Here is a 27,940-nt window from a genome sequence, read left to right as displayed (position 1 = left end):
CTCCGCTAATATAAACAAGGACACACACATACACACACACACAGACATATATATGCAAAAATGTGTGTATACGTATATCCTCCACTAAACTATGCATGCTCACGTTTTCACCACGAATTAAACTTTTTAAGAAATTTTTATATTTATTGTTTTTAGCTATTTTAGATAAACCTGTATATAAATATCATTTCACGAGTTCACACTTACATTCAATTTATAGAGAGTAAATTTAAATGCGTATTTGGCGTGCTGTCCGGGGGGAGGAGGGCTTCGAGCTCGGTCTTCGGCCTGAACCCAGAGTACCCCCCTGTATGAAAGTAGTGATTTGGAACGAAAAAGAGCAAAAAGTGGAGAAGGGGTGGTGGAGGGATGCTGATAAACTGTCAACAAAATGGAGGTAAGAAAGCTGCGTATATATACACCTCTTTTGTTGATTAGCTGAGTACTCTCCACCTGTGTCAATTATCTGAACGAGCTCCTCCTGAACCTTGTTAAATAAAAACATCATTACTAATTTCAGAAAATACATTTTACAAACGCCATATATCCCCTTACAATTGCACAACTGAGTAAAAACATTAGACTATTAAAAAATTATTAATTCTGATCACCCAGAACAGCTGCTTACATAAAGTTTAAGATAAAAATAACTGGAATTATATAGCAAACATTCATATTTGACTCTCTGTGGTCGTTAAAAATCCCAGGATGTCTTTCGGAAAAAGAGTCGGGTGTACCCCGGCATCCTGGCCAAATTTGCCCATTGGCCCCCGTCCATCATGGCCTCCTAATAATCCCCATATCCTGATTGGTTTCATCACTCTGTCTCCTCTCCACCAATCAGCTGGTGTGTGGTGAGCGTTCTGGCGCAATATGGCTGCCGTCACATCATCCAGGTGGTGCTGCACATTGGTGGTGGTTTGAGAAGATTCCCCCCTTCAATATAAAGCGCTTTGAGTGCCTTGAAGAGCGCTATATAAATCGAACGCATTATTATTATTATTATATTTAGATAATGCATTCAGATAAACCGTTTATTCATTTCATCACTTTACCTCTGTCTTCATCCCCTTATTCCTTATCTTTCCTGTATCAGAGGGCTTCGGTCTTTTTGACACATTGGCCATCCGTCATAAATAATTCGGCAACTTTCCAACTTTCACTGGCGCGAGCGAACAACCACATTCCTGTGTGTTAGATGCGTGCGAGAGGCGACGCAATAACAAATTCCCAACGTTAAACTGATCGCGCGTTCAATATCGGACACACTAAAGCACTCGCTGGGCAGGAGGAGATTGATGCGGTGGTCTGGGAAGAGTCTGGGGATTTGTTTAAGGTTTTTTTTGGTAACATTTCGAATTAATATTAATAAAAAGTTGCAGTAATAAAACCGGAAAAATCACTCATTTTGGTGCCCTATGGACGAGTGGCGCCCCTAGCATTTGCCTATTCCGGCTATGCCACGGGCCGGCCCTGGCACCGAGACATAAAACACAACGGCATCGCTTCAGTGAAACATGAGATTCATAACAAATGCAGAGGTTTATTTGGTCTATAATCACCAGGCAGAGAAATCAATGAAACATAGACTAAGTGGTTTGATTACAAAAATATCAATTATATAACAAAAATATTTTGTGTCGAGTTTGCATATCTGTGAATCTCACCTTCTTTAGCTGTGTGATAACGCTTTACCGCATTCAAAACAAACAAATATATATCGCATATAATGTCTGTCGCCTTTAAAGAAGGAAAGGCAGATAAAATAGAGTATTTAGCACAAAAAGCAAAAGTGTACGTGATAAACATTCATGAAACCATTTCTAAATAGTTTGTCGCATTAAATTCAGTACTGCGTTTCATGAATGAGGAATGTTACATCTCCATATTCCAGAGATTAGAGTTGATCTACTGATTTGATATGGGAAAACCGAGTTGAGGTCGCCGTGGCTCACGGTTCAGGTTCGATTGTATTTGGCAATAGAAAGAGTCTAGGAGGAAGAAGATCAGGTCTCCTCTTCATCAGAGGAGCGGCTCAGTCCAGGAAAGCTTGGTGCGCGTGCAGCTCAAAGCAGCGTGCATCTCTCTTTCAGGCTTTTCTTCTTCTTGCCACTCTTCTTCCCGTTCTTCTCCTTGTTCTCAGACATCTTCTTCGCCCGCACCTCCCTCATCAAATCAAAGAAGACCTGCAGACAACAAGCAAACGCCAGTTAAGGCACTCACAATCATCATGTGATCTCACTGCAAAAAATGCTTTTCTTAAGCCCCGTTTCCACCAAAATTACCCGGAACAATTTGTACCAGGAACTTTTTTACAGGAACTTTTCTCCCCCCCAGACCTGCAGCTGTCTGCGTTTCGACCGCGATAAAGTTCCGAGAAGATTAGGCAAATTAGTCCGGTGATGTAGGACTGCACGCGACTGTTCCTCCAAGCCAGTGACGGACAAGGCTGTCACTTTTTATTCGATATTCGAATATGCATTCGAAGATGACGTGAAATATCCGTAATCGAACTATAAATAAACTATCCGGTTTTTAAAGTGCCATGTAGCGGAATTTTTTTTTTTTTACTGTCGGTGCGTTTACATGGAGCACTGTAATCAGTTTAAAAGTCCAATCTGAAGGAAAATGCTCCATATAAACACCTCAATCGTAATAAAAATGCCCAAACTGAATGAAATTGTAATCGTTTTGAGATGGGTGGATAACTCTTTTCATGAATCGATCAAACGAAACATTTCACCATGTAAATGACCTGACCGGATTACTTTTGAGTGTGCGTCCTTATGTGACAACAGCGCGCGCCCCACTGAAGAGCACACGTCGTGCTCATGCACCAAGCATGTTGACAAGAGAGGAAAATACATTTTTCTGAGGGATAATCTTTTTATTTCATAAGAAGTTATGAAGATAATGTTGGCATAATGACACTGTCCCTAAGCCTATGTAAGCAAACAATCAACTTCTTCAACTGCGCCTGACATTAGAATTAATTTTTTCTGAGATGATTATTACACTTTACAACAAATGAGTAGCTTTTATAAAACCGTAAAGTCCTGGTGGCCGTTGAGAGTTGCTATGGCATCCGTAAACACATTCCAGGCGCTGGAGATGACGGCGTTGTAGATAATTGAATATATTCGAATGCCTTGCTTGATATTTGATATCCGTTCGAATTAGATTTTTTTCAAAAATGACAGCCCTAGCGGACAGTAATCATTTTTGTGTGTACCGATTGAAAGATTTAGTGGATTTAGTTATTATAAGCTATTTATTTGTTTAAATAATCATCTCAGAAAAAATAATAATTCTTCTGTCAGGCGCGCAAGTAAAAAACTGCCTGGGGCAATATACGCTGTGTCATTACTCCAACATTATCTTCATTATCTTATAACTTACGAAATAAAAAGTTAACCCCTCAGAAAAATTAACTTTCCTCTCTTGTCAACATGAGCGCGGCTAAGACTTTTAAAAATGCCGAGTTGAACCTAAATGCTGCGTGAGCTCAACCAATCAGCATGTTCAGCGCCCAAGTCCCGCCCTCGAAAGTTCCTGAACTTTGAAAAAGTACTACCTCGCGAGCAGGGCCGTTTGGAGGGGGAAATATTTACCCGGAACTTCATTTATACCCTGGTTCCTGCGGTCTAAACACACGAAGTACCACCCAAAGTTCCTAGTTCCTGGGTAAAGTTCCTGTGGTGGAAACGGGGCTTTACTTAGTATTTGTGTCTTGCTTCTAGTCCAAACATCAAAAAATTCATAAAACAAGAAGTATTTACTAGACAAGGAAAAGTAATTGTCTTGTTTTGGGAGTTTTTGCTTCAAATAAACTAAATAATCTGCCAGTGGGGTAAGCTAAATAATCTTAAAACAACATTATTTTACTTATACCACTGGCAGATTAGTTTATTTTAAACAAAAACTCTCTTAATTTTGCAGACTAATCTTATGAAATGGCGTATGTATGATACACCAATTCGTATGCCATTTTGGCGTGCTATCAAGACGCATAATCGCTTTTTAGAGTTTTTATCAGCGCTGTTTCATTCTCCACACACACACAGACACACACAGACAGACAGACAGACACGCACGCACGCACGCACGCACACACGCGCACACGCGCACACGCACACACACCTAAACCTACCCATCGCAAGAAACATTTTCAAAAAACATAATTGAGTATGTTTATGAATCCATTTACTTTGTGGACACACAAACACACACACACAAGACACACACACACACACAATGGTTAGTTTCGGCGTAAACATTCACGCGGAATCACACTGTGTAGACATACACGCGGATAGCTCAAAATGGGTACAGATAACACATCGCTTGGCTTTAGAAAGTGCCGTGTATGTTCACGCAAAGTCATGATGTCATGTTGTAATTTTTTGTTATTTCTTCCCAAAATAAGACAATATTTAAATCCATTTACCTTGTGGACGGACACACACACACACACACGCACACGCACGCGCACGCACACACACACGCACACGCATACACACCTAAACCTACCCATCACAAGAAACATTCTGCATTTTTACATTTTGAAAAAACATAATTTAGTATGTTTATAAATCCATTTACCTTGTGGACACACACACACACACACACACACACACACACACACACACACACACACACACACACACACACACACACACACACACACACACACACACACACTCGTTTCGGCGTAGACATACACGCGGATAGCTCAAAATGTGTACAGATAACACATCGCTTGGCTTTAGAAAGTGCCGTGTATGTTTACGCAAAGTCATGATGTCATGTTGTAATTTTTTGTTATTTCTTCCCAAAATAAGACAATATTTTTTAATTGTCTAGTAAATGTTTCTTAATGTAAGAATGTTTAGATGTTTGGACAACAAACAAGACAAAAATACTAAGTAAGAAATGCATTTGCAGTGCTGAGAGGATGGGGATATTGAAGGCGGAGAACCTTATCGACGTTGGCTCGAGTTTTGGCTGACGTTTCCACGTATTGGACGGACCACTCGTCCGCTTTGGCTCGGGCCTCGTCCGCAGAAACCTGCCTCCTGTCCTCCAGATCAGACTTATTGCCCACCACTAACAGAGGGATTTTATCCTCCTCTGCTTTCACTCTCAGGATCTGCTCCCTGTGCGGAACACATATCAGATCGTAATACAGCACAGCTGCTACAGAGAATCAGTACACAATCCTGACTTTAAATCACACAATTCTGACTTTATATCTCACAATCCTGACTTTATATCACACAATTCTGACTTTATATCTCACAATCCTGACTTTATATCTCTCAATCCTGACTTTATATCTCTCAATTCTGACTTTATATCTCACAATTCTGACTTTATATCTCACAATTCTGACTTTATATCACACAATTCTGACTTTATATCTCACAATCCTGACTTTATATCTCTCAATTCTGACTTTATATCTCACAATTCTGACTTTATATCACACAATCCTGACTTTATATCTCACAATTCTGACTTTATATCTCACAATTCTGACTTTATATCACACAATTCTGACTTTATATCTCACAATTCTGACTTTATATCTCACAATTCTGACTTTATATCACACAATTCTGACTTTATATCTCACAATCCTGACTTTATATCTCTCAATCCTGACTATATATCTCTCAATCCTGACTTTATATCACACAATCCTGACTTTATATCACACAATTCTGACTTTATATCACACAATCCTGACTTTATATCACACAATTCTGACTTTATATCTCTCAATCCTGACTTTATATCTCTCAATCCTGACTTTATATCACACAATTCTGACTTTATATCACACAATCCTGACTTTATATCACACAATTCTGACTTTATATCTCACAATCCTGACTTTATATCTCTCAATCCTGACTATATATCTCACAATCCTGACTTTATATCTCACAATTCTGACTTTATATCTCTCAATTCTGACTTTATATCTCACAATTCTGACTTTATATCTCTCAATCCTGACTATATATCTCTCAATTCTGACTTTATATCTCACAATTCTGACTTTATATCTCACAATTCTGACTTTATATCTCACAATCCTGACTTTATATCTCTCAATTCTGACTTTATATCTCACAATTCTGACTTTATATCTCTCAATCCTGACTATATATCTCTCAATTCTGACTTTATATCTCACAATTCTGACTTTATATCTCACAATTCTGACTTTATATCTCACAATTCTGACTTTATATCTCACAATTCTGACTTTATATCACACAATTCTGACTTTATATCTCACAATCCTGACTTTATATCTCTCAATCCTGACTATATATCTCTCAATTCTGACTTTATATCTCACAATTCTGACTTTATATCTCACAATTCTGACTTTATATCTCTCAATCCTGACTTTATATCTCTCAATTCTGACTTTATATCTCACAATTCTGACTTTATATCTCACAATCCTGACTTTATATCTCTCAATTCTGACTTTATATCTCACAATTCTGACTTTATATTACACAATTCTGACTTTATATCTCACAATTCTGACTTTATATCTCACAATTCTGACTTTATATCTCACAATCCTGACTTTATATCTCACAATCCTGACTTTATATCTCTCAATCCTGACTTTATATCTCTCAATTCTGACTTATCTCACAATTCTGACTTTATATCTCACAATTCTGACTTTATATCTCACAATCCTGACTTTATATCTCTCAATTCTGACTTTATATCTCACAATTCTGACTTTATATCTCACAATTCTGACTTTATATCACACAATTCTGACTTTATATCTCACAATCCTGACTTTATATCTCTCAATCCTGACTTTATATCTCTCAATTCTGACTTTATATCTCACAATTCTGACTTTATATCTCACAATCCTGACTTTATATCTCTCAATTCTGACTTTATATCTCACAATCCTGACTTTATATCTCTCAATTCTGACTTTATATCACACAATTCTGACTTTATATCACACAATTCTGACTTTATATCTCTCAATCCTGACTTTATATCTCTCAATCCTGACTTTATATCTCACAATTCTGACTTTATATCTCACAATTCTGACTTTATATCTCACAATCCTGACTTTATATCTCTCAATTCTGACTTTATATCACACAATTCTGACTTTATATTACACAATTCTGACTTTATATCTCTCAATCCTGACTTTATATCTCTCAATTCTGACTTTATATCTCTCAATTCTGACTTTATATCACACAATTCTGACTTTATATCTCACAATCCTGACTTTATATCTCACAATTCTGACTTTATATCTCTCAATCCTGACTTTATATCTCTCAATCCTGACTTTATATCTCACAATCCTGACTTTATATCTCACAATTCTGACTTTATATCTCACAATCTTGACTTTATATCTCTCAATTCTGACTTTATATCTCTCAATTCTGACTTTATATCACACAATTCTGACTTTATATCTCACAATCCTGACTTTATATCTCTCAATCCTGACTTTATATCTCACAATTCTGACTTTATATCTCTCAATTCTGACTTTATATCTCACAATCCTGACTTTATATCTCACAATCCTGACTTTATATCTCTCAATCCTGACTTTATATCTCTCAATTCTGACTTTATATCTCTCAATTCTGACTTTATATCTCTCAATCCTGACTTTATATCTCACAATTCTGACTTTATATCTCACAATCCTGACTTTATATCTCACAATCCTGACTTTATATCTCTCAATCCTGACTTTATATCTCTCAATTCTGACTTTATATCTCACAATTCTGACTTTATATCTCACAATTCTGACTTTATATCACACAATTCTGACTTTATATCTCACAATCCTGACTTTATATCTCTCAATTCTGACTTTATATCTCACAATTCTGACTTTATATCTCACAATTCTGACTTTATATCACACAATTCTGACTTTATATCACACAATTCTGACTTTATATCTCACAATTCTGACTTTATATCACACAATTCTGACTTTATATCACACAATTCTGACTTTATATCTCACAATCCTGACTTTATATCTCTCAATCCTGACTATATATCTCTCAATCCTGACTTTATATCACACAATCCTGACTTTATATCACACAATTCTGACTTTATATCACACAATCCTGACTTTATATCACACAATTCTGACTTTATATCTCTCAATCCTGACTTTATATCTCTCAATCCTGACTTTATATCACACAATTCTGACTTTATATCACACAATCCTGACTTTATATCACACAATTCTGACTTTATATCTCACAATCCTGACTTTATATCTCTCAATCCTGACTTTATATCTCACAATTCTGACTTTATATCTCTCAATCCTGACTTTATATCTCTCAATCCTGACTTTATATCTCTCAATTCTGACTTTATATCTCACAATTCTGACTTTATATCTCACAATCCTGACTTTATATCTCTCAATTCTGACTTTATATCTCACAATTCTGACTTTATATTACACAATTCTGACTTTATATCTCACAATTCTGACTTTATATCTCACAATTCTGACTTTATATCTCACAATCCTGACTTTATATCTCACAATCCTGACTTTATATCTCTCAATTCTGACTTATCTCACAATTCTGACTTTATATCTCACAATTCTGACTTTATATCTCACAATCCTGACTTTATATCTCTCAATTCTGACTTTATATCTCACAATTCTGACTTTATATCTCACAATTCTGACTTTATATCTCACAATTCTGACTTTATATCACACAATTCTGACTTTATATCTCACAATCCTGACTTTATATCTCTCAATCCTGACTTTATATCTCTCAATTCTGACTTTATATCTCACAATTCTGACTTTATATCTCACAATCCTGACTTTATATCTCTCAATTCTGACTTTATATCACACAATTCTGACTTTATATCTCTCAATCCTGACTTTATATCTCTCAATCCTGACTTTATATCTCACAATTCTGACTTTATATCTCACAATTCTGACTTTATATCTCACAATCCTGACTTTATATCTCTCAATTCTGACTTTATATCACACAATTCTGACTTTATATTACACAATTCTGACTTTATATCTCTCAATCCTGACTTTATATCTCTCAATTCTGACTTTATATCTCTCAATTCTGACTTTATATCACACAATTCTGACTTTATATCTCACAATCCTGACTTTATATCTCACAATCCTGACTTTATATCTCACAATTCTGACTTTATATCTCTCAATCCTGACTTTATATCTCTCAATCCTGACTTTATATCTCACAATCCTGACTTTATATCTCACAATTCTGACTTTATATCTCACAATCTTGACTTTATATCTCTCAATTCTGACTTTATATCACACAATTCTGACTTTATATCTCTCAATTCTGACTTTATATCACACAATCCTGACTTTATATCACACAATTCTGACTTTATATCACACAATCCTGACTTTATATCACACAATTCTGACTTTATATCTCTCAATTCTGACTTTATATCACACAATTCTGACTTTATATCTCACAATTCTGACTTTATATCTCACAATTCTGACTTTATATCTCACAATTCGGACTTTATATCTCACAATTCTGATTTTATATCTCTCAATTCTGACTTTATATCACACAATTCTGACTTTATATCTCACAATTCTGACTTTATATCTCACAATTCTGACTTTATATCTCACAATTCGGACTTTATATCTCACAATTCTGATTTTATATCTCTCAATTCTGACTTTATATCTCACAATTCAGACTTTTTCTGCGGTCCGCACCCCTTCTCTACTCAGCATTTTGTTTTCAGTGAGGACAAATGACTTGAGCTGGAAACTAGGTTCAAACTATCAGAGCTGTTGTGGGCAGGATACCGGCGTAACAATAACATCCTTCTGCTTTTTCAGAGAACATACAGTCAGTGAAGTAACTGCGATTCTACCACACCAGGGGCTCGTTCTTCGTACGTGGCTAACTCAGTTAGCCGATTGCATCTTGAGGTGATACTTAAAATCTGTCCCAGCCACTGCGAGTTTATTACAAGAGTTCATTACTGAACCAGGGGCAATAATAATTTAAAATAATAACAAATATAAAAGTTTATTTGAAAATAATATTTTAATATTGCGTAAAATGTGCGTATAATACTATAGACAAAGTCACTTGATTGAGAGATTTATTTGTTAATTATGAGGGAATAATTACTTTATTGTATTGGAGGTTTACACACGTTCTGCAGTTAATCTTCGTCGTGCATTAATTTGAGTGATGACCGATATTATGGGATGGCTTGATGCAGCTCAAGAGATGCAGATCATTTGATCTTGACTGTTAAGAAACTTTAATTAATTTTGTCACATAACAAATCTGCTTCAAATTGAATTAAAAATAATATTACGACATTTGAATAAAAATGTAAAGTGTGTACAAATATTATAAAATCGTGAATATTAATAATTGGGAATCATGTTCATCAAAACAGTGCACATTAAATTTATCTAACTTTTATGTTGGTTTGGTCGTGTGTCTGTTTCCTTATAAAGGTCCAGAACTTTGTGTTTTTTCCTTTGACAAGTTTTTTGGTCAGGTGGCTTTTTTAATTATATGATGTCATTACGTTGTCTTGACGCCAGCCAATCGCTGCATTGCTGATTGTGTTTTCAAGTATCGATCATCTGCCCTCTTCAGGGAACACACGAACGTGCAGTAATCTCAGATCATTTAATCCAGATATTCCAATCCTCAAATTCGTTTGAAGAACCAAATTAGCCAGAGATCAGTTATCACAATAAAAAGATCTGGGATCTGTCAAATCATCTCAGATGTATTAAGCGGGGTACGAAGAACGAACCCCAGGACTGAACTGAACGCTCAGTAAACGCACTAGAACAGATAAGCAGGACGTCCAGACCTGAACTCTGATGTGGCGCTGAAGGACTCCGGCTCTGTGATGGAGAAAACCAGGAGAAAACCCTCTCCACTGCGGAAGTAGTTATCCCTGATGGCAGCGTAATCTTCCTGTCCCGCCGTGTCCAAAATATCAATCTGCACCTCTTCTCCATCCAGGACCACCTTCTTCCTGTAACTATCAGCCTTGGTGGGTTCGTAGTCCTCCACGAACTGAGCAACACATATTTGAAAAGTAATAGTCAAAACAGTGATATAGGTTTCAGAGCAGATGAAGAAGAGTAATAGCCTAGAAATCTAGACGCACCCTAGTGGCAGCAAATCTAATCTGCCGCAAGTGTCGTCTAGCAACTCTCAATACACTTCTGAGCTGGAAACGGCAAACTCTGGTCGGGCCAATCATATCGTGTATAGAGTTGGTGGGCGGGGCTTAACATAAAGCGGCAGAGTTGCGTTTGCGTGCTTCTAGTAAACACAGAAACTGGCGAACGGCGGTCTTTCGAATCCGCTCTGACCGCAACTCTGGAAGACTTGAGTTAAGCTTTTCTCTGAGAAAAGAACGTCACTGAAGTCATTCTTAAAAAGGGAAGATGTGTTCTGAGTTTTGGCGACCGGATACGGAGAAAGTTTAATCTATCGGGTAGCTCCGCTTCACGTTGCTCTGGTTTGGTTGAAGCTAGGGCTGAACGATATGGACAAAATTTCATATCTCGATTTTCATGCCAGATATCTCGATATCGATACAATACGATATGACTACGTGTTCGGTGAAAACCAAGCATTTCTCACATAAGTACTAAAAAAACAATACATTTAGAGTTTGTAAAATACACACTGATGTCTATGGAAGAGGTAATAATAATCCTTTCCATTATAATTCGACACGTTTTATTCATATCAGATACACATTGTGTAAGTAACTTCAATGTTTGCTCTATTCTATTCCCAGTTCACTAGCCGCTTACTTTTAAGTATTTCAGGAGAAGTGATGAATTCACGTGTTGTAAACATAGAGGTTGTAAATCCAACAGATCCGATTCTCTGAACCGCGTCTGCGGCACAAACTAACACGGCAGCGCCCATCGCGCATACAGCTCAACTAACCCCATCGTTATAAAGGGGTTTAAACAACAATATACTTTTTATATATGGAATATCAGATATTTCATGCCATAGCTAATACATTTGTGAATATTCTGAATAAAAAAGGAAAAATGATATAAAAGCAGACAGAGTGGGAAATTAACTTTTTTGCCTACCAGCCACAGTGGCTGGTGGATGCCCAATTTTACCAGCCACTTATATTTTTTACTAGCCACTTTTTCCAGAATTCAAATTTATAAAGAAAGCGCATTAGCATAGTATGGGGTGAATTCGGGTAGATTTGGAAACTTTTTCCCAGTCATTTCAATGACAGAAATCAGAATCACTATACACACAAATGTAGCCTTTATCTAAAACTGCCTGTGACTGTCAAAGAGCAAAATGGCTACAAATTTAACGTCAGTCAAAGAACAAAATGTATGCAACTTAAATGAAATGCTCAGGAGTCAGGATTAGTCTAAAGCTTCTACACGGTAATTTAGTACATTCATTTGTGTGTATTTGACTATTTCAGCGCAATTTGTACTTGCGAGCTTTTTGTGAGATGGCTTGTGTGTGTGTGTGTTACGGTCTCTTCTTGGAGAGCGTGCGAGTGCTGAGCAGTTTGGCTGCTAGACTTAAAAATGAATGCAAATTATGAACTTTAGTGACTGCCTCGATTGTGCAAGTGGCAACTCGTGTCAACTGTGCAGCTCGATGTTAGTTGCAGATGCGATGCGCTGATGTGAAGCCATTTGAGTACTTTGAGAGTGAGAGAGAGAGAGCGCGCGCACGCGGTGATTCACTCGGAAAAAAAACTTGTGAAATTACGTCTCACAGGAAGTTTTCAAATGACTTCGTAAGTTATTTAATACAGAAGTATGAATTGTACCTCACCTTCAGCATTTAAATTATTTTACCCGCGCCGGAAAGAGAACTGTGCCGCTGCATGTCATGCCCTCGCTCTCACGACAGGCGCGCGTCTTTGTGTCGTCAGCATTAGATTGGTTTCTGAGATCGGCCTTTTTAGACACCACTGATCAATCATCCCAACGCGATTATCGACCGATTGAGATCGGTTGCCGATCGATCGGAGCACCCAACCAATAAACATGTTTTACAACCCACCCGCCACTGTGGCTGGTATACACGGCAAAGTCACCCGCCACTTTGAAAAAATACCCGCTATTGGCTGGTGGCGGGTACTAATTTCCCACCCTGAAAGCAGATCAGCATTCATTCAGCGCTGTTGCTGCTGCGGTGTGTGTCACGTGACAAGCAATGAAGCGTCACCATGGAAATGCCGCCCTCGCTCTCACAATATAGTTCCCACGTCCCTGGTAAGTGTGTGTATTCAAGGGCACTCGTAAAACGGATGTTTGTTGTGACTGCCAGAGTTGTATGCAGGGCAAGCGCAGAGTGGGGAAATCTATATTGTCTATATCGTTGCTTTTTTCGATAGTAATATCTTGAAAGTTCATATCTAGATATAGATACGATAACGATATATAGTTCAGCCCTAGTTGTGTGCAGAGGGAGTTTGAAAGACAACCGTTTATCCGCCCCTCAGATTGAGCTGTCAATGGTGAGTTTCCAGACCAAACATCTTGATGTGGGTCTGGCTTGTCAGGCTAGAAGAGTAAATGTTAGATTAAATAAAGACTCACCTCATCATACATGAACTGCAGCGTGAGTGCGGATTTCCCCACGCCGCCGCTGCCCACCATGATCACCTTGTGCAGGACCAGCGAACTTTGATTTTTGCCTTTATTTGCTGCCATGGCTTTAGTGTTTTAGAAGAAGAAACAGAACAAGACTGCAAACATACAAAAGAATAGAAGCATTCACTATTAAATAATATCTAATGTATTATGTTATGAGTATATATATATATATATATATATATATATATATATATATATATATATATATATATATATATATATATATATATATATATATATAATAACATATTATAAATACTTACTGTTGGGGAAAATTACTTTTAATAGTAATGCATTATAATAAGAAGTAACCAATTGCGTTACTTAAAGCCACAATATGTAATTTTTCGCCGCTAGAAGTCGCTTATTCAAAATAAAGGCGTAGCTTGATGACAACGACATTTCACTGAGCTTTTATTATGTATCCAAACAGTTGCTCACCTGTCTAATAAAACACATTATATATTCAAGCGTCTTTGGTGTTTCCATTGTTTCCACAAATTAAAACCAGAAATCAAGGGTAACGCGGGTATGATGTCATTGATAGGCGACGCACGGACGTGGCCCATGTCAAAATAGCTAATTTCTCTGGATTTAAACAATCTTGGAAACATTTGGGAGAATGCAAGTACACAAGTCAACAAAATATACAACACTGTTCTAGTGTTTTTTTGGATATTTTAATTTAAAAATGGTACAGTTTGTGCCTTTAAGTTAGTTTTAATAGAAAGTAATGCGTTTTTCTCACCTGAGCTCGGCTTGCTTGTTGAATTTTTAATAACAAATAAAGAAAAAATAATTTTTTTTGGCAAATGTAAAGGCCCTTTCACACGAAAAGTGAAATTAATAAACATTCTGTTGGATTTCAGAAAAATAGGACGCAGTTGAACAATCTTATTTTAGGAATAAAAAAATTAAAAAAAAAGGTTATGCCTAACTTATTAGTATGGTTTAAGGTAAAAAGCAAAGACATTGGTTAATAAAGTTAGACTAAATACATATTTTATATTTGTGTCATTTAATATATTTAATTATTGTAGGTTTGTGCAATATTTTATATATTTTATATTTTGTTAGGTGTAAAAATGTAATGCGTTACTTGACTTTAAAAAGTAATCTAACGTTAATTACGTAGCTCGCATTAGTTAGCTTTACACCAACACTGCATATTACTAATATAATATGCAATGTATTTAATAAAATGCAACTTTAATTTTACAACTGCGATCTACTGTGTGCATCCATCCATCTATATAATAATACCATATTTTTGGGTCATTTAGCCCCATGCAGGTTTCAAGTAAGTTACCACGTTCATACGTTAGTACAGTAATCATTCACTATTATGGTACGCAGTAAAGTGCCGTCACGTTGCCTCTTTACAGCCACTTTGTAAGTACAACAGTATGAGTAAGAATCAGAAAACAACTATACATAACCAAAATGCACTAAAAACTTTTTAAAAAGATGTTAAATATTGAATAAAGCGATTTTCACTTTTCCATCCCGCGTAGACACCACCCCTTCCTTATTGTTAAAGGCGAAAGCCCGCCTCTTCTAGCTCTTGATTGGTTTAACAGACAAATGATAAGGCGCGTCCTCCTCTACTCTCCCTCTCATTGGATAAGAAAACAGTCAATTACAGAGTTTTCCTACAAAGACATAAGGGCGCTTCATCCGAGGAAATACCTCAGATCTGTAAAGTTGTCGTCTGCCCAAACTGAGCAAACATTTTTCAAACTGATCAAAACAACGTAAACTCTTATAGATCACTCACCGGAAGTTTGATCTGCGAAGAGCCAGCGATTTATTTGGCATGTATAAGCGGTTAAAACATAATTCTGCCACACGGGATCAATTCCACTACTCCCGTACAGCTTCTCCGCCCCGCCCACCGGATATTCAAATGACAAGGATATGACGCAATAACACCATGTTTGGATATTTCGGCTAAGGTTGTATTTTTTAAAATATTTTTTTTAAATAAAAAATTGCAGTGTGATGTGCAATATTGTATTCACTGTTATCTATCATGCAAGTTTTTACTGTAATATATAGAGATGAACCAATACTACTAAGTTACTAATTTGTTTATTTTTATACTGATATAAAAATATAAAACCCCGTATATATATATATATATATATATATATATATATATATATATATATATATATATATATATATATATATATATATATATATATATATATATATATATATATAAATTGGGTGGGTTTTTCCATATTTGAACTAAACATCAGTTGAAACAACCGAGAATTAGTTGCCTATTATTATAATAGGCTATAATAAAATATAATATTTTTTCTCTGTATTTTTCGGACTATTTTCTATTCTGAATAATTTATGTTAATGAAGTTATAGCCTACGTGTAGCCTAAGTGTACGCAGGACTTATTTTGGCGAGTGATGGCGCTGTTTTACAACTTTAAACTTCATCAGTGAGGCGCTATCAGTCACAAACCACTGGACTACTTTATTCAGAGAAATGTTAAATAAAATTACCCTTATTCAAGTAGCTACTTTTTACTTTAAGACACCTCCTTTGCACTTGTTCTATAAAAAATAACCACTGTGGTGTTTTTAGCCATAGGCTTGTTTCCACACTCTTTCTGTGAGAGCTAGTTAGTGAGGGATAAAGAGCTTCTCTGGCGACTGTTTAACCTGTTTACGAGTTCACACATTCATCCACAAAACCAGTTAAAAGTTTTGCTCATTTACTTTCAAGACTAAAACCTACTGGCAATAAATGTTATGATTCAAAGGGGATCAAAATCACTTCCAGACCCACATCATTTTTTTTTTAATAAATAGAAACATTTGAGTTTAATTTAACAAAATGATGCATAATCACATAAAATCATTTCTTTTTGCTTTTAGTAGCAAAATAATAAGTGTTTTTTCCCTTTTAGTAAGGATTGGTTGATCTGAATAAATGCACGCTAGACATGTTGGGCTGTTTCAAACCATGATTGGGTCAAACATCGACAAACCCAACCGTTTGGTTTGAAAAACTAAACCAAAAGATTTGTATATATATAAACGTTGGGTTTAAAAAATAAATAATAAAATCTATTAAATCAAGGGTTAAGTTTGTCCATATTTGACCCAAACATCAGTTGAAACAACCCAGAATTTTTTGAGTGCACTGAAATGTAGCTATTACTTTATTATGATATAATAGAATATAATATTTTGCACACTGCACGACTACAATTGCCATTTACAGTCTGTCTGTTTTGTTAAACTCATTTTAACTCGCAGAAATGCGAAATCTCTATACTGAATTCCATATTATTGTGCATTTCAACACATTTCGATAAGCTTTACATTTTGTTTCTGCTGAAAATATGCATTAGTCCTGACAGGGTCTCTACCTTTCTAGCCCTGTGGTGGAGTTGGCGGATCGTCCCACGTGGTTCTTCAGTCCCGTATAAAAACTTTCCAGAGGCTCCAAAGCGGCACAATGTCTGCCGGAGCTCCCGAACACCATCCCGAGAGCTATGATGAAGAAGTATTTGGGAAACGTACACTGGAAGTCAAAATGTCCAACAAAAGAGGACGGGCTCTTCATCTGAAGAACTAAAACAAAGGCGAAAAGGCGAACGATTATTTGGAAAGGCTGTGGGGAAACTGACTGGTTTGCGCTCTCTTCCCTTCTTCACCATGGATGATTTTAACTCAATAGAGTGAAGAAATCAGCAGGACAGATCATAACAGCTCCTTTGTTTAGTCTGTGGGCTTTTTGACGCGTTATACACTGAGGTTTCCAGTCATGCCATGACGCATCGGACTTGTGCGTAAAAGCGCGGCTGTACGTGGACATTTCTCAAGAGCTCCGTTTACTTTCTTATTTACATCACTCACGATTCGGATGGTGTGCCGGGCCTTTCTCACGGTGATATCGATCCGAACTGAATAGAAAGCATCGCGGAGTGACCAAAGACAAGAATCAACCGGAGGAACATATTCTAGCCGCTTACAGGATTTATTGCTTTTGCGTTTGGATATTACAGCCTTTCCCACTTTTTAAGTGCCACTTTTTTTGGAGGTGGAGAAGGCGGATACGAACTTGGCCGCTTCCATCTCCATCAATCCAATCTATCATCACAGAAGATGAAAATCTTGATGTTCGAAGTGCTTTGTTTTGCGTCCTTCCTTATCTCCATCCGCTGCACACCGGCACCGGACACCGACGCGCGGAGCATCAGCCCGAGCTGCGCGTCCTGCGGGCTCAGCCAAACGGATGAGTCCACACGCGTGGACGTGGATTTCCTGGAGGCGGTGAAGAGGCACATTCTGAGCCGGTTACAGATGAGGGACAGACCCAACATCACCCACCCCGTCCCGAAGGCGGCGATGGTGACCGCGCTCAAGAAGCTCCACGCCGGGAAGGTGCGCGAGGACGGGAGGGTGGAGATCCCGAACCTGGACGGACACGCCGCGTCCATGAACGAGGTGGAGGAGGAGACGTCGGAGATCATCAGCTTCGCCGAGACAGGTGTGTAATCGTGCGCGCATTTACGCGCCGACGCTATGATTTATTAGACAATAAAGTCATGACTATCAGTCAACTAAGAGTCAGTACCTCTAAAAGATTTGATTAGCTACTATATCGCGGGGCATGTTGTCACAATAAAAATACGATATTATAGGCAACATCTGCGAAAAATGAAACCCCTGTAGCCAACAAGGACTAAAATATTTATAATTAAGACATGTTTGAAAACTTGCCCCGGGTTATTTTCAGTTCAGATGCATTGTCTCAATAGGCTACAGATATTACACAAACATCGCGTTTTTAATCTGGGAGTCACACAAGTGATTCTAGAAAATTGTTTGCAATCATCAATGAGAGAAAAGCACCAAATGCTCAGATCTAGCTCTTGTGACAACTTGCCCCGGCCTGCCGGATACTCTTAACTGTGGCTACGAAGGGAATTCGATTCTGTCTGTTATTTTGGAGCATTTCTTGCTGCTTTATGATTCTTTGGCGATACAAAAAAGTTTAAAGCTTTAAAGCATCAGCACCTCTGATATTTTTGTTCTATTCAGAGAAGCTTTAAAAAGAGCATAGGGGTCAGGAATCACAGAGAAAACTGTTCATGCAGCCACAATCCTGTTAAAGAATTAAACTTAAGACAACTTATAAATCATCAAATGCATCACAGATCTATTATATGGCAGCAGTCAAACATGAAAACACACAGTGCACAACTTTCAGTTAGCCTACACAGGACGGGGAAACACTAAAAGTGTGTGAAATTGCAGTTAAATAAACGTCCTCATGATCTCATTACATCGTAAATGCACGTCTTTTACAAAGACAAAAGGTGTTTGTCTCGTTTCATGAACTTCCGAAATGTCTTTTCTTTTCCGTTGACGTCAAATAGCCACTAATTTAATATAGTTAATGCAATAAAGAGGACGTCTTCCCCTTTTTGGGATGCACAAAACACACATTCAGATCCACTGAATCCACAGATCCCATCGTTCATTTTTTTCCACTTAAATATCCTGTTACATTCAAAAATCCGCCACATTATGCAAGTAAAATGGGATGCAAAGAGCGTTTCATGTTGACTTCAAGTTTTTTCAGCAATGTATTGTAGAATTTGCTAAACAAATTCAGCAGCTTGAAGCAAATCTGAGTTCAGGTCAAACGGCGATCAGAAGCAAAACCCTTTCTTAGTAAAGGACGAGTTTAGAGAGCGGGATTGAATCTCACCGACACGCCACAGGTCCCGTCCAGGGCCAAGACCAGGCGTTCGTGAAGTCCTGCACGAGATCGCAAGACCCATTTAGGCCGCAATTATTCAATCCCAGTGCAGGCTTGGACCTTTGACCCTTTGTGCTGTGTTGTTCCGCGGCTGCCAAGATGAGACTTGCACCCGGACGAGATCCAGGAACAATTTACCGAAATGGATGGAGACTGGAAATGAGTGGGGGACATTCCTGATCGCGTCAGGTTAAGCGATCGATGTGTTGCTGGTGCTTTCACAAAATATATTGCTAAAAGGCAGGTTATTTTTTTGTTTACTTTTTGTATACTTCATGCATCTCTCAAAAATCATTAAATGCATCGACTGCAACTCATTTAACATCCATAATGTGACATATTTCTAGGTAAAACAGCATAAAAAATTATGTTTTTATTCTCACAGATTTTTATAGATAGAGTGAAGGTGGTTGAGATTGAAGGCAGACAGTCATTTTAGATGTAGAACAAGTTATTATATTTTAAATAAAATATTATGAAGAATACTTTTTTATGTAAAAATGTGCACTGATGAATCATTCAGTCAGTAAATGCATAAAATGCAGCTCAAAGTGCTTCACGGGTCAGAATTATTAGTAATAAACAAAACAAAATTATTACATAAATTAAAAAGGAAGATAAATGTATATTAATTTATTAATGTTTTATCTATACATTTCATTCTTATGTCATGAAAACATTACATAGTGCTTAATGCTGTTCTTATGAATAATTTAGAACGATAAACAAAAAAGAAAAATGTGAATAATAACGATAATAATACTTATACAATTCTGAAAAATTAAAATATTAATAGAGCCCAATGAACTAGTTTGTGTTTATATAATATAATACTATATAATACATATGTTTATAAGCTCAAAGTGCTTCACAGATCAAAATTAAAACAATAAAAAATAAAGATAAAATGTATATTAATTTATTAATATATTTTATTTATACATTTCCCAGCACCTGCATTAACTACAATTTCAGTAGCTCGTCTGTTTGATCGGACCCACACGGGCCAGCCTTCGCTCCCCACGTGCATCAATGAGCCTTGGCCGCCCATGACCCTGTGGCCGGTTCTCCACTGGTCCTTCCTTGGAGCACTTTTGATAGAGACTGACCACTGCAGACCGGTAACAGCCCACAAGAGCTGCAGTTTTGGAGATGCTCTGACCCAGTCGTCTAGCCGTCACAATCTGGCCCTTGTCAAACTCGCTCAAATCCTTACGCTTGCCCATTTTTCCTGCTTCTAACACATCAACTTTGAGGACAAAATGTTCACTTGCTGCCTAATATATCCCACCCACTAACAGGAGCCGTGATGAAGAGATCATCAGTGTTATTCACGTCACCTGTCAATGGTCATAATGTTATGCCTGATCACTTTATATATATGTGTGTGTGTGTGTGTATATATATATATATATATATATATATATAGAGAGAGAGAGAGAGAGAGAGAGAGAGAGAGAGAGAGAGAGAGAGAGAGAGAGAGAGTGCTGTCAAATTGATTTTTAATATCTCTCTCTCTCTATATATATATATATATATATATATATATCTGTACAAACTTTTATGTTAGACGTGATTAATCGATTTGACAGCACTAAAAATACATAAAATAAAGTAAAAACAAAATATATAACCTTCATATTTTACTCAAAGTCCAACTTAAAACATGACATTAAGAAAGAACCGAATTATGCACAAACTTCTGACGGTGAATTTATGAAAGTGTACCGTCTCCAAGAGCAGTTTTCTGCCGTTGTAGTGACTGGATGAAGCCGTCATGGAGTGGCTGTGGATTGTGGGAGCCGTGGAGCCGCTGGCACATCCGTAAAGCTGGCCGGCCTGTGCGTCTCATTAGGATGCAGGGTGACCTCAGGACATGGAGCTCTGGAAGGCGTCCAGGATCTTCTTGAGGATCTGGTTCTCTGTAAGAATGGCGCTGCCCTGCGCTGGCAGAGGCCAAGTGAGTCCCTCTAGGTTTCTGTGACATCTTAATGGTGTGTGGAGACTCAGGTGAGGACGGGTGCCAGGAGCGAGAATTTCGCTCGCGCTGTCTATTAGAGCCGATGATGAATGTGCTCCGCGCTTTGCAAAAGGCCTGAATTGAAGCGGGAAGCCATCCAACCTGTAATAATGTGTTCAGTCCTCGTCACTGCTCGTTCTTAGCTTTGCTGTTACGCTTTGATTTGGCCAGCTGGAACCGGCCGTGACAGTAAACACCGTCCCTCCTGCGTTCAGGATCTCTAGTGCTCATACTCAAGGTTCAAGATCTCAATAAACCCTTAAAGCTAAGCAATGCTTTTCATAAACAGTTTCTTGTTATTCTGTTATTATTTGTTATTCGGTTATGAGGGTTGAACATCTCTTCACATCCTGAAAGCAATATAGATTGCTATCAGGATGTGAAAAGACTTAAAACCCTCATAACTGAAGAACAAATAATAACAGAATAACAAGAAACTGTTTATGAAAAGCATTGCTTTTCGGTGTATAAGAATTAAAGTCTTACAGACCGATCAGGCATAACATTACGACCGAGTATTGTGTTGGTCTCCCTTTTGCTGACCCGTTGAGGGATGGACTCCACTTGACCCGAAGATGTGCTGTGGTATCTGGCACCAAGATGTTAGCAGCAGATCTTTTAAGTCCTGTAAGTTGCGAGATGGGGCCTCCATGGATCGGACTTGTTTGTTCAGCACATCCCACAGATGCTCGATTGGATTGAGATCTGGGGAATTTGGAGGCAGAGTCAACGCCTCAAACTTGTGCTCCTCAAACCATTCCTGAAGCATTTGTGCGTTGTGTCAGGAGCATTATCCTGCTGGAAGAGCCACAGCCACCAGAATACCGTTTCCATCAAAGGCTGAACATGGTCTCAGCAATGCTTAGGTAGGTGGAGCGTGTCAAAGTAACATCCACATGGATGGAGGACCCAAGGTTTCCCAGCAGAACATTGCCCAAAGCATCACACTGCCTCCGCCGGCTCGCCTTCTTCCCATAGTGCATCCTGGGGCCATGTGTTCCCCGGGTAAGCCACACACACACACAACCGGCCATCCACAGGATGTAACAGAACACGTGATTCCTCAGACCAGGCCACCTTCTTCCATTGCTTCGTGGTCCAGTTCTGTTGCTCACGTGCCACTGTTGGTGCTTTCAGCGGGGTCAGAGGTCAGCATGGGCTCCCTGACTGGTCAGCGGCTATGCCGCCCCGTACTCAACAAACTGAGCTGCTCTGTGTATTCTGACAGCTTTCTATCAGAACCAGCATTAACTTCTGGAGCAGTTTGAGCTCCAGTAGCTCGTCTGTTTGATCGGCCCACACGGGCCAGCCTTCGTTCCCCACGTGCATCAATGAGCCTTGGCCGCCCATGACCCTGTGGCCGGTTCTCCTCTGTTCCTTCCTTGGAGCACTTTTGATAGATACTGACCACTGCAGACCGGGAACAGCCCACAAGAGCTGCAGTTTTGGAGATGCTCTGACCCAGTCGTCTAGCTGTCACAATCTGGCCCTTGTCAAACTCGCTCAAATCCTTACGCTTGCCCATTAGTCCTGCTTCTAACACATCAACTTCGAGGAAAAAAATGTTCACTTGCTGCCTAATATATCCCAACCGCTAACAGGAGCCGTGATGAAGAGATCATCAGTGTTATTCACTTCATCGTTCATAATGTTATGCCTGATTGCTGTATATTACAATTTTAGAATAAAAAACCTTTGCCTTTCCAACTAACTAAAATAATTTAAATTGAAGAACTTAACTAAACTAAAAGAAATGTAAATTCAAGATATAAATATATAGAAACTAAAAAAAATCTTACTAAATAAAACATGAATTCAAAATATTAAATTAATACTAGAAAAATAATAATAAAATAACACTCATGCTCAGAGTGACAGTTTCCACTTGTCAGATTCCAAACCTTTCATAAGAAACCAGGACTAAAAAAAGAGACAACCACATAGAACACCCTAGCAACTGCATAGCAACGTGCCAAAAACATTCTAACTTAAGTGGACGCCTGGCAACACACAGCACACCAGCATGGGCAGGAACTGAAAGAGAAGCAGGCCGTGAGCATGTTGTGTTTCCTAATGGCGTTTGCAGACCCCTGTGGATGAAGCCACACTAATGACAGCAGAAGTGTTGTTCTGGTGTGTGCAGGTGGGCTCATGCTGGGACGCTTGTATTGATTCGGGCCCGCCCGGGTATTGTTTGACTTCGCAAAGCTTACTGTTAACAGCTCGGAAATCTCGCCTGAAAACAAAGGGAGATCGAGGCTTTGGAATGGTCTCCCGGTTTACATCAGGTCCTGTGACTCCATCGCTGGTTTTAAAGGTGCACTATGTGGTATTTTTGCTGTAAAATATCCAAAAACCACTAGGCCGGTGTTATATATTTTGTTCAGTTGAGTACCTACAATATCCCAGAAGTTTCCAACTATTTGTAAATTGTGAGAAAATTGCTTTTTTAACTGAGGACAGTGACATTTCAACATTGCATTTGAGGGAGTCGCCTGTCAATCGCGTCATATCTGCGCTACCCTCGGTTTCGGCTTTTATTTGACAGGAGCGCTTTACTCTTAGCAGTGTGGACAAGTGAACGCACAGAGGAACGTCATAACATCATTTTAAACACACTTAAATGTATCTAATATGATAAACAGAGCTGCTTTACCTCAAAAGCATAACCGGAAGAGCGGATCTGTGCAGGCGCCCGGCGAATGTGTCCCGTCCTGTCATAATAAAAGTCCCGGTGTTCACGAGGCGGGTATTTGTTTAACAATCGCTCCAGCAGCTTTGCTCAGCTCCACAACACTCGGTCCTGCTCTGATTTAGACTACAGTAACGTTAATAACCAATCGCTCCAGCAGCCGTGCTCAGCTCCTCAACACTCGGTCCTGCCCTGCTTCACTACAGTAACGTTAATAACCAATCGCTCCAGCGGCCGTGCTCAGCTCCTCAACACTCGGTCCTGCCCTGCTTCACTACAGTAACGTTAATAACCAATCGCTCCAGCGGCCGTGCTCAGCTCCACAACACTCGGTCCTGCTCTGCTTCACTACAGTAACGTTAATAACCAATCGCTCCAGCGGCCGTGCTCAGCTCCTCAACACTCGCTCCTGCTCTGCTTCACTACAGTAACGTTAATAACCAATCGCTCCAGCGGCCGTGCTCAGCTCCTCAACACTCGGCCCTGCTCTGCTTTACACTACAGTAACGTTAATAACCAATCGCTCCAGCGGCCGTGCTAAGCTCCTCAACACTCGGTCCTGCTCTGCTTCACTACAGTAACGTTAATAACCAATCGCTCCAGCGGCCGTGCTCAGCTCCTCAACACTCGGCCCTGCTCTGCTTTACAGTACAGTAACGTTAATAACCAATCGCTCCAGCGGCCGTGCTCAGCTCCTGAACACTCGGTCCTGCTCTGCTTTACTACAGTAACGTTAATAACCAATCGCTCCAGCAGCCGTGCTCAGCTCCTCAACACTCGGCCCTGCTCTGCTTTACACTACAGTAACGTTAATAACCAATCGCTCCAGCGGCCGTGCTCAGCTCCTCAACACTCGGTCCTGCTCTGCTTCACTACAGTAACGTTAATAACCAATCACTCCAGCGGCCGTGCTCAGCTCCTCAACACTCGGTCCTGCTCTGCTTTACTACAGTAACGTTAATAACCAATCGCTCCAGCAGCCGTGCTCAGCTCCTCAACACTCGGCCCTGCTCTGCTTTACAGTACAGTAACGTTAATAACCAATCGCTCCAGCAGCCGTGCTCAGCTCCTCAACACTCGGTCCTGCTCGGCTTCACTACAGTAACATTAATAACCAATCGCTCCAGCGGCCGTGCTCAGCTCCTCAACACTCGGTCCTGCTCTGCTTTACTACAGTAACGTTAATAACCAATCGCTCCAGCGGCCGTGCTCAGCTCCTCAACACTCGCTCCTGCTCTGCTTCACTACAGTAACGTTAATAACCAATCGCTCCAGCGGCCGTGCTCAGCTCCTCAACACTCGGTCCTGCTCTGCTTTACACTACAGTAATGTTAATAACCAATCGCTCCAGCGGCCGTGCTCAGCTCCTCAACACTCGGTCCTGCTCTGCTTTACTACAGTAACGTTAATAACCAATCGCTCCAGCGGCCGTGCTCAGCTCCTCAACACTCGGTCCTGCTCTGCTTTACTACAGTAACGTTAATAACCAATCGCTCCAGCAGCCGTGCTCAGCTCCTCAACACTCGCTCCTGCTCTGCTTCACTACAGTAACGTTAATAACCAATCGCTCCAGCGGCCGTGCTCAGCTCCTCAACACTCGGTCCTGCTCTGCTTTACACTACAGTAATGTTAATAACCAATCGCTCCAGCGGCCGTGCTCAGCTCCTCAACACTCGGTTCTGCTCTGCTTCACTACAGTAACGTTAATAACCAATCGCTCCAGCGGCCGTGCTCAGCTCCTCAACACTCGCTCCTGCTCTGCTTCACTACAGTAACGTTAATAACCAATCGCTCCAGCCGCCGTGCTCAGCTCCTCAACACTCGCTCCTGCTCTGCTTCACTACAGTAACGTTAATAACCAATCGCTCCAGCGGCCGTGCTCAGCTCCTCAACACTCGGTCCTGCTCTGCTTCACTACAGTAATGTTAATAACCAATCGCTCCAGCGGCCGTGCTCAGCTCCTCAACACTCGGTCCTGCTCTGCTTTACACTACAGTAACGTTAATAACCAATCGCTCCAGCGGCCGTGCTCAGCTCCTCAACACTCGGTCCTGCTCTGCTTTACACTACAGTAACGTTAATAACCAATCGCTCCAGCAGCCGTGCTCAGCTCCTCAACACTCGGTCCTGCTCTGCTTTACACTACAGTAACGTTAATAACCAATCGCTCCAGCAGCCGTGCTCAGCTCCTCAACACTCGCTCCTGCTCTGCTTCACTACAGTAACGTTAATAACCAATCGCTCCAGCAGCCGTGCTCAGCTCCTCAACACTCGGTCCTGCTCTGCTTTGGACTACAGTAACGTTAATAACCGCATGCATGAACGTGATTTCTGCCCGAGTCCTATTTTCCACCGGCTGTGATGAGAAGACCACATCTCCCAAGATGCTGCGCTCACACGTTGCGTCATCAAACTAAACCTTTGTTTTGAATAGGCGCCCTCCAGTGGACGGAAAGCTCCATAGTGCACCTTTAAGTCTATGTTGAAGACATATTTATTTTCCGTTGCCTTCAACTGTCCTTAGTTATATGGCTTGAATGCTTTGGGTCTATGGATGTCTGTTTAACGCAACTGATTTGTGGAATCTGTAAAGCACTTTGGTCAACTTGTGTGGTTTTTAAATGTGCTGTATAAATCAATTTTTAATAGATTTTTTGATTTGTCCCACTGGCGGCAGCAGATTAACGGAGGGGAGTTTTGTATTTCTCCGTTTCCTGACGGTTTGTGTCTTAGTGATTTGGCTACAAAAGTGGGTCGTGGTGTGTGTGGAAGAAACAACAAATGTTTTTCTGATGCAAAACCTTTATTTTGAAAGACGTGCGTGAAAGCTGTTGACTGAGAAAAACGCGTCACCCTGATTCATTAACTTATTCATTTACATTTTATCATTTAGCAGACGCTTTTATCCAAAAGAGGGCAACAACCTGCAAGAGCTGTAAGAAGTCTCAGTTAATCGAGCGCCGTACACACACATTTTTTATTTTTTGTCTCCAAACAAACAAACAGAAAGTTTAATTGGAAAGTTAAGTGCTAGTCTTTATTGGTCAGCTGCAGTTGGAAAAGATGTGTCTGAAGAAAGATGTGTCTTATTCGTGTAGAAATGCCATTTCTGTAGTATTTACGTCACCACAGAAAACGTTTCTGTAAGTCATGAAGTGAAGTAGCGATATATTCAGTAACGGTGCGTGGCGTGTTCGCTGGGAAGGATTTGCATGGATGGGTCATCAGGATCCGTCTTTTAGTTACTGTAGTTTTTGTAACTTTAACCCAAAACCCACTTTATTTTTTAGTTATTGTCTATATTTTTGATGACTGGTCCCTCATAATAACTGAACTTTATTGAATTTAACAAAAACTTGTTTGGGACTTATATTTAATAGCCTTACCTTATGAATGCTGTTTATTCATCTGTGATTGTCATGTGATTTTGTGTGTGTGTTTGTGTGTGAGAGAGAGAGAGAGAGAGAGAGAGAGAGAGAATGTGTGTGTGTGTGTGTGTGTGTGTGTGTGTGTGTGTGTGTGTGTGTGTGTGTGTGTGTGTGTGTGTGTGTGTGTGTGTGTGTGTGTGTGTGTGTGTGTGTGTGTGTGAGTGAGTGAGAACGTGTGTGTCCATGTGTGAGTGAGTGAGAGAGTGTGTGTGTGTGTGTTTCTTCCTTCTCTC

At 39.4% G+C, this 27,940-nt stretch overlaps 2 protein-coding genes across 3 annotated transcripts in view; one reads left to right on the top strand and one right to left on the bottom strand.

The window, feature by feature from the left end:
- Positions 1 to 1,523: 1,523 nt before the first annotated feature.
- ralbb (v-ral simian leukemia viral oncogene homolog Bb (ras related)) lies at positions 1,524 to 15,675 on the bottom strand. 2 transcript variants are annotated; one of them, XM_067431340.1, is made up of 5 exons: positions 15,546 to 15,675; positions 13,712 to 13,860; positions 10,966 to 11,174; positions 4,979 to 5,156; positions 1,524 to 2,186 (listed from the first exon to the last, which is right to left on the bottom strand). In XM_067431340.1, the coding sequence occupies exons 2-5, from the start codon at positions 13,823 to 13,825 to the stop codon at positions 2,067 to 2,069; spliced, it is 621 nt and encodes a 206-aa protein (XP_067287441.1). In that variant the 5' UTR covers positions 13,826 to 13,860; positions 15,546 to 15,675; the 3' UTR covers positions 1,524 to 2,066. The 2 variants fall into 2 exon arrangements, with proteins under 2 accessions (XP_067287441.1, XP_067287442.1); XM_067431341.1 differs by lacking the exon at positions 15,546 to 15,675 and adding an exon at positions 15,266 to 15,283.
- The window catches only part of LOC137058150 (inhibin beta B chain), a 17,796-nt gene continuing 5,427 nt past the window's right edge, over positions 15,572 to 27,940 (top strand). The window contains exons 1-2 of the mRNA XM_067431339.1: positions 15,572 to 15,723; positions 17,174 to 18,289. Of these exons, the coding sequence (XP_067287440.1) occupies positions 17,905 to 18,289 (385 nt within the window). The 5' untranslated portion in view covers positions 15,572 to 15,723; positions 17,174 to 17,904. The remainder of the gene's footprint in view (positions 15,724 to 17,173; positions 18,290 to 27,940) is intronic.

The sequence above is a fragment of the Pseudorasbora parva genome, chromosome 22, assembly GCF_024679245.1.
Source record: "Pseudorasbora parva isolate DD20220531a chromosome 22, ASM2467924v1, whole genome shotgun sequence".
NCBI classification, from domain to species: Eukaryota; Metazoa; Chordata; class Actinopteri; order Cypriniformes; family Gobionidae; genus Pseudorasbora; species Pseudorasbora parva.
Note: the sequence above shows the minus strand (reverse complement) of the source record. Positions and strands in the feature narration are given on the sequence as shown.

What these genes read in the sequence shown, in the direction of transcription:
- ralbb (XM_067431340.1), bottom strand. Translation starts at nt 13,825, where the DNA reads ATGGCAGCAAATAAAGGCAAAAATCAAAGTTCGCTGGTCCTGCACAAG. An exon ending in AGCGCCACATCAGAGTTCAG is followed by an intron (nt 5,157 to 10,965) that starts GTCTGGACGTCC and finishes TGTTCCGCACAG; the next exon opens with GGAGCAGATCCTGAGAGTGA. An exon ending in CTCGAGCCAACGTCGATAAG is followed by an intron (nt 2,187 to 4,978) that starts GTTCTCCGCCTT and finishes TGTTGTCTGCAG; the next exon opens with GTCTTCTTTGATTTGATGAG.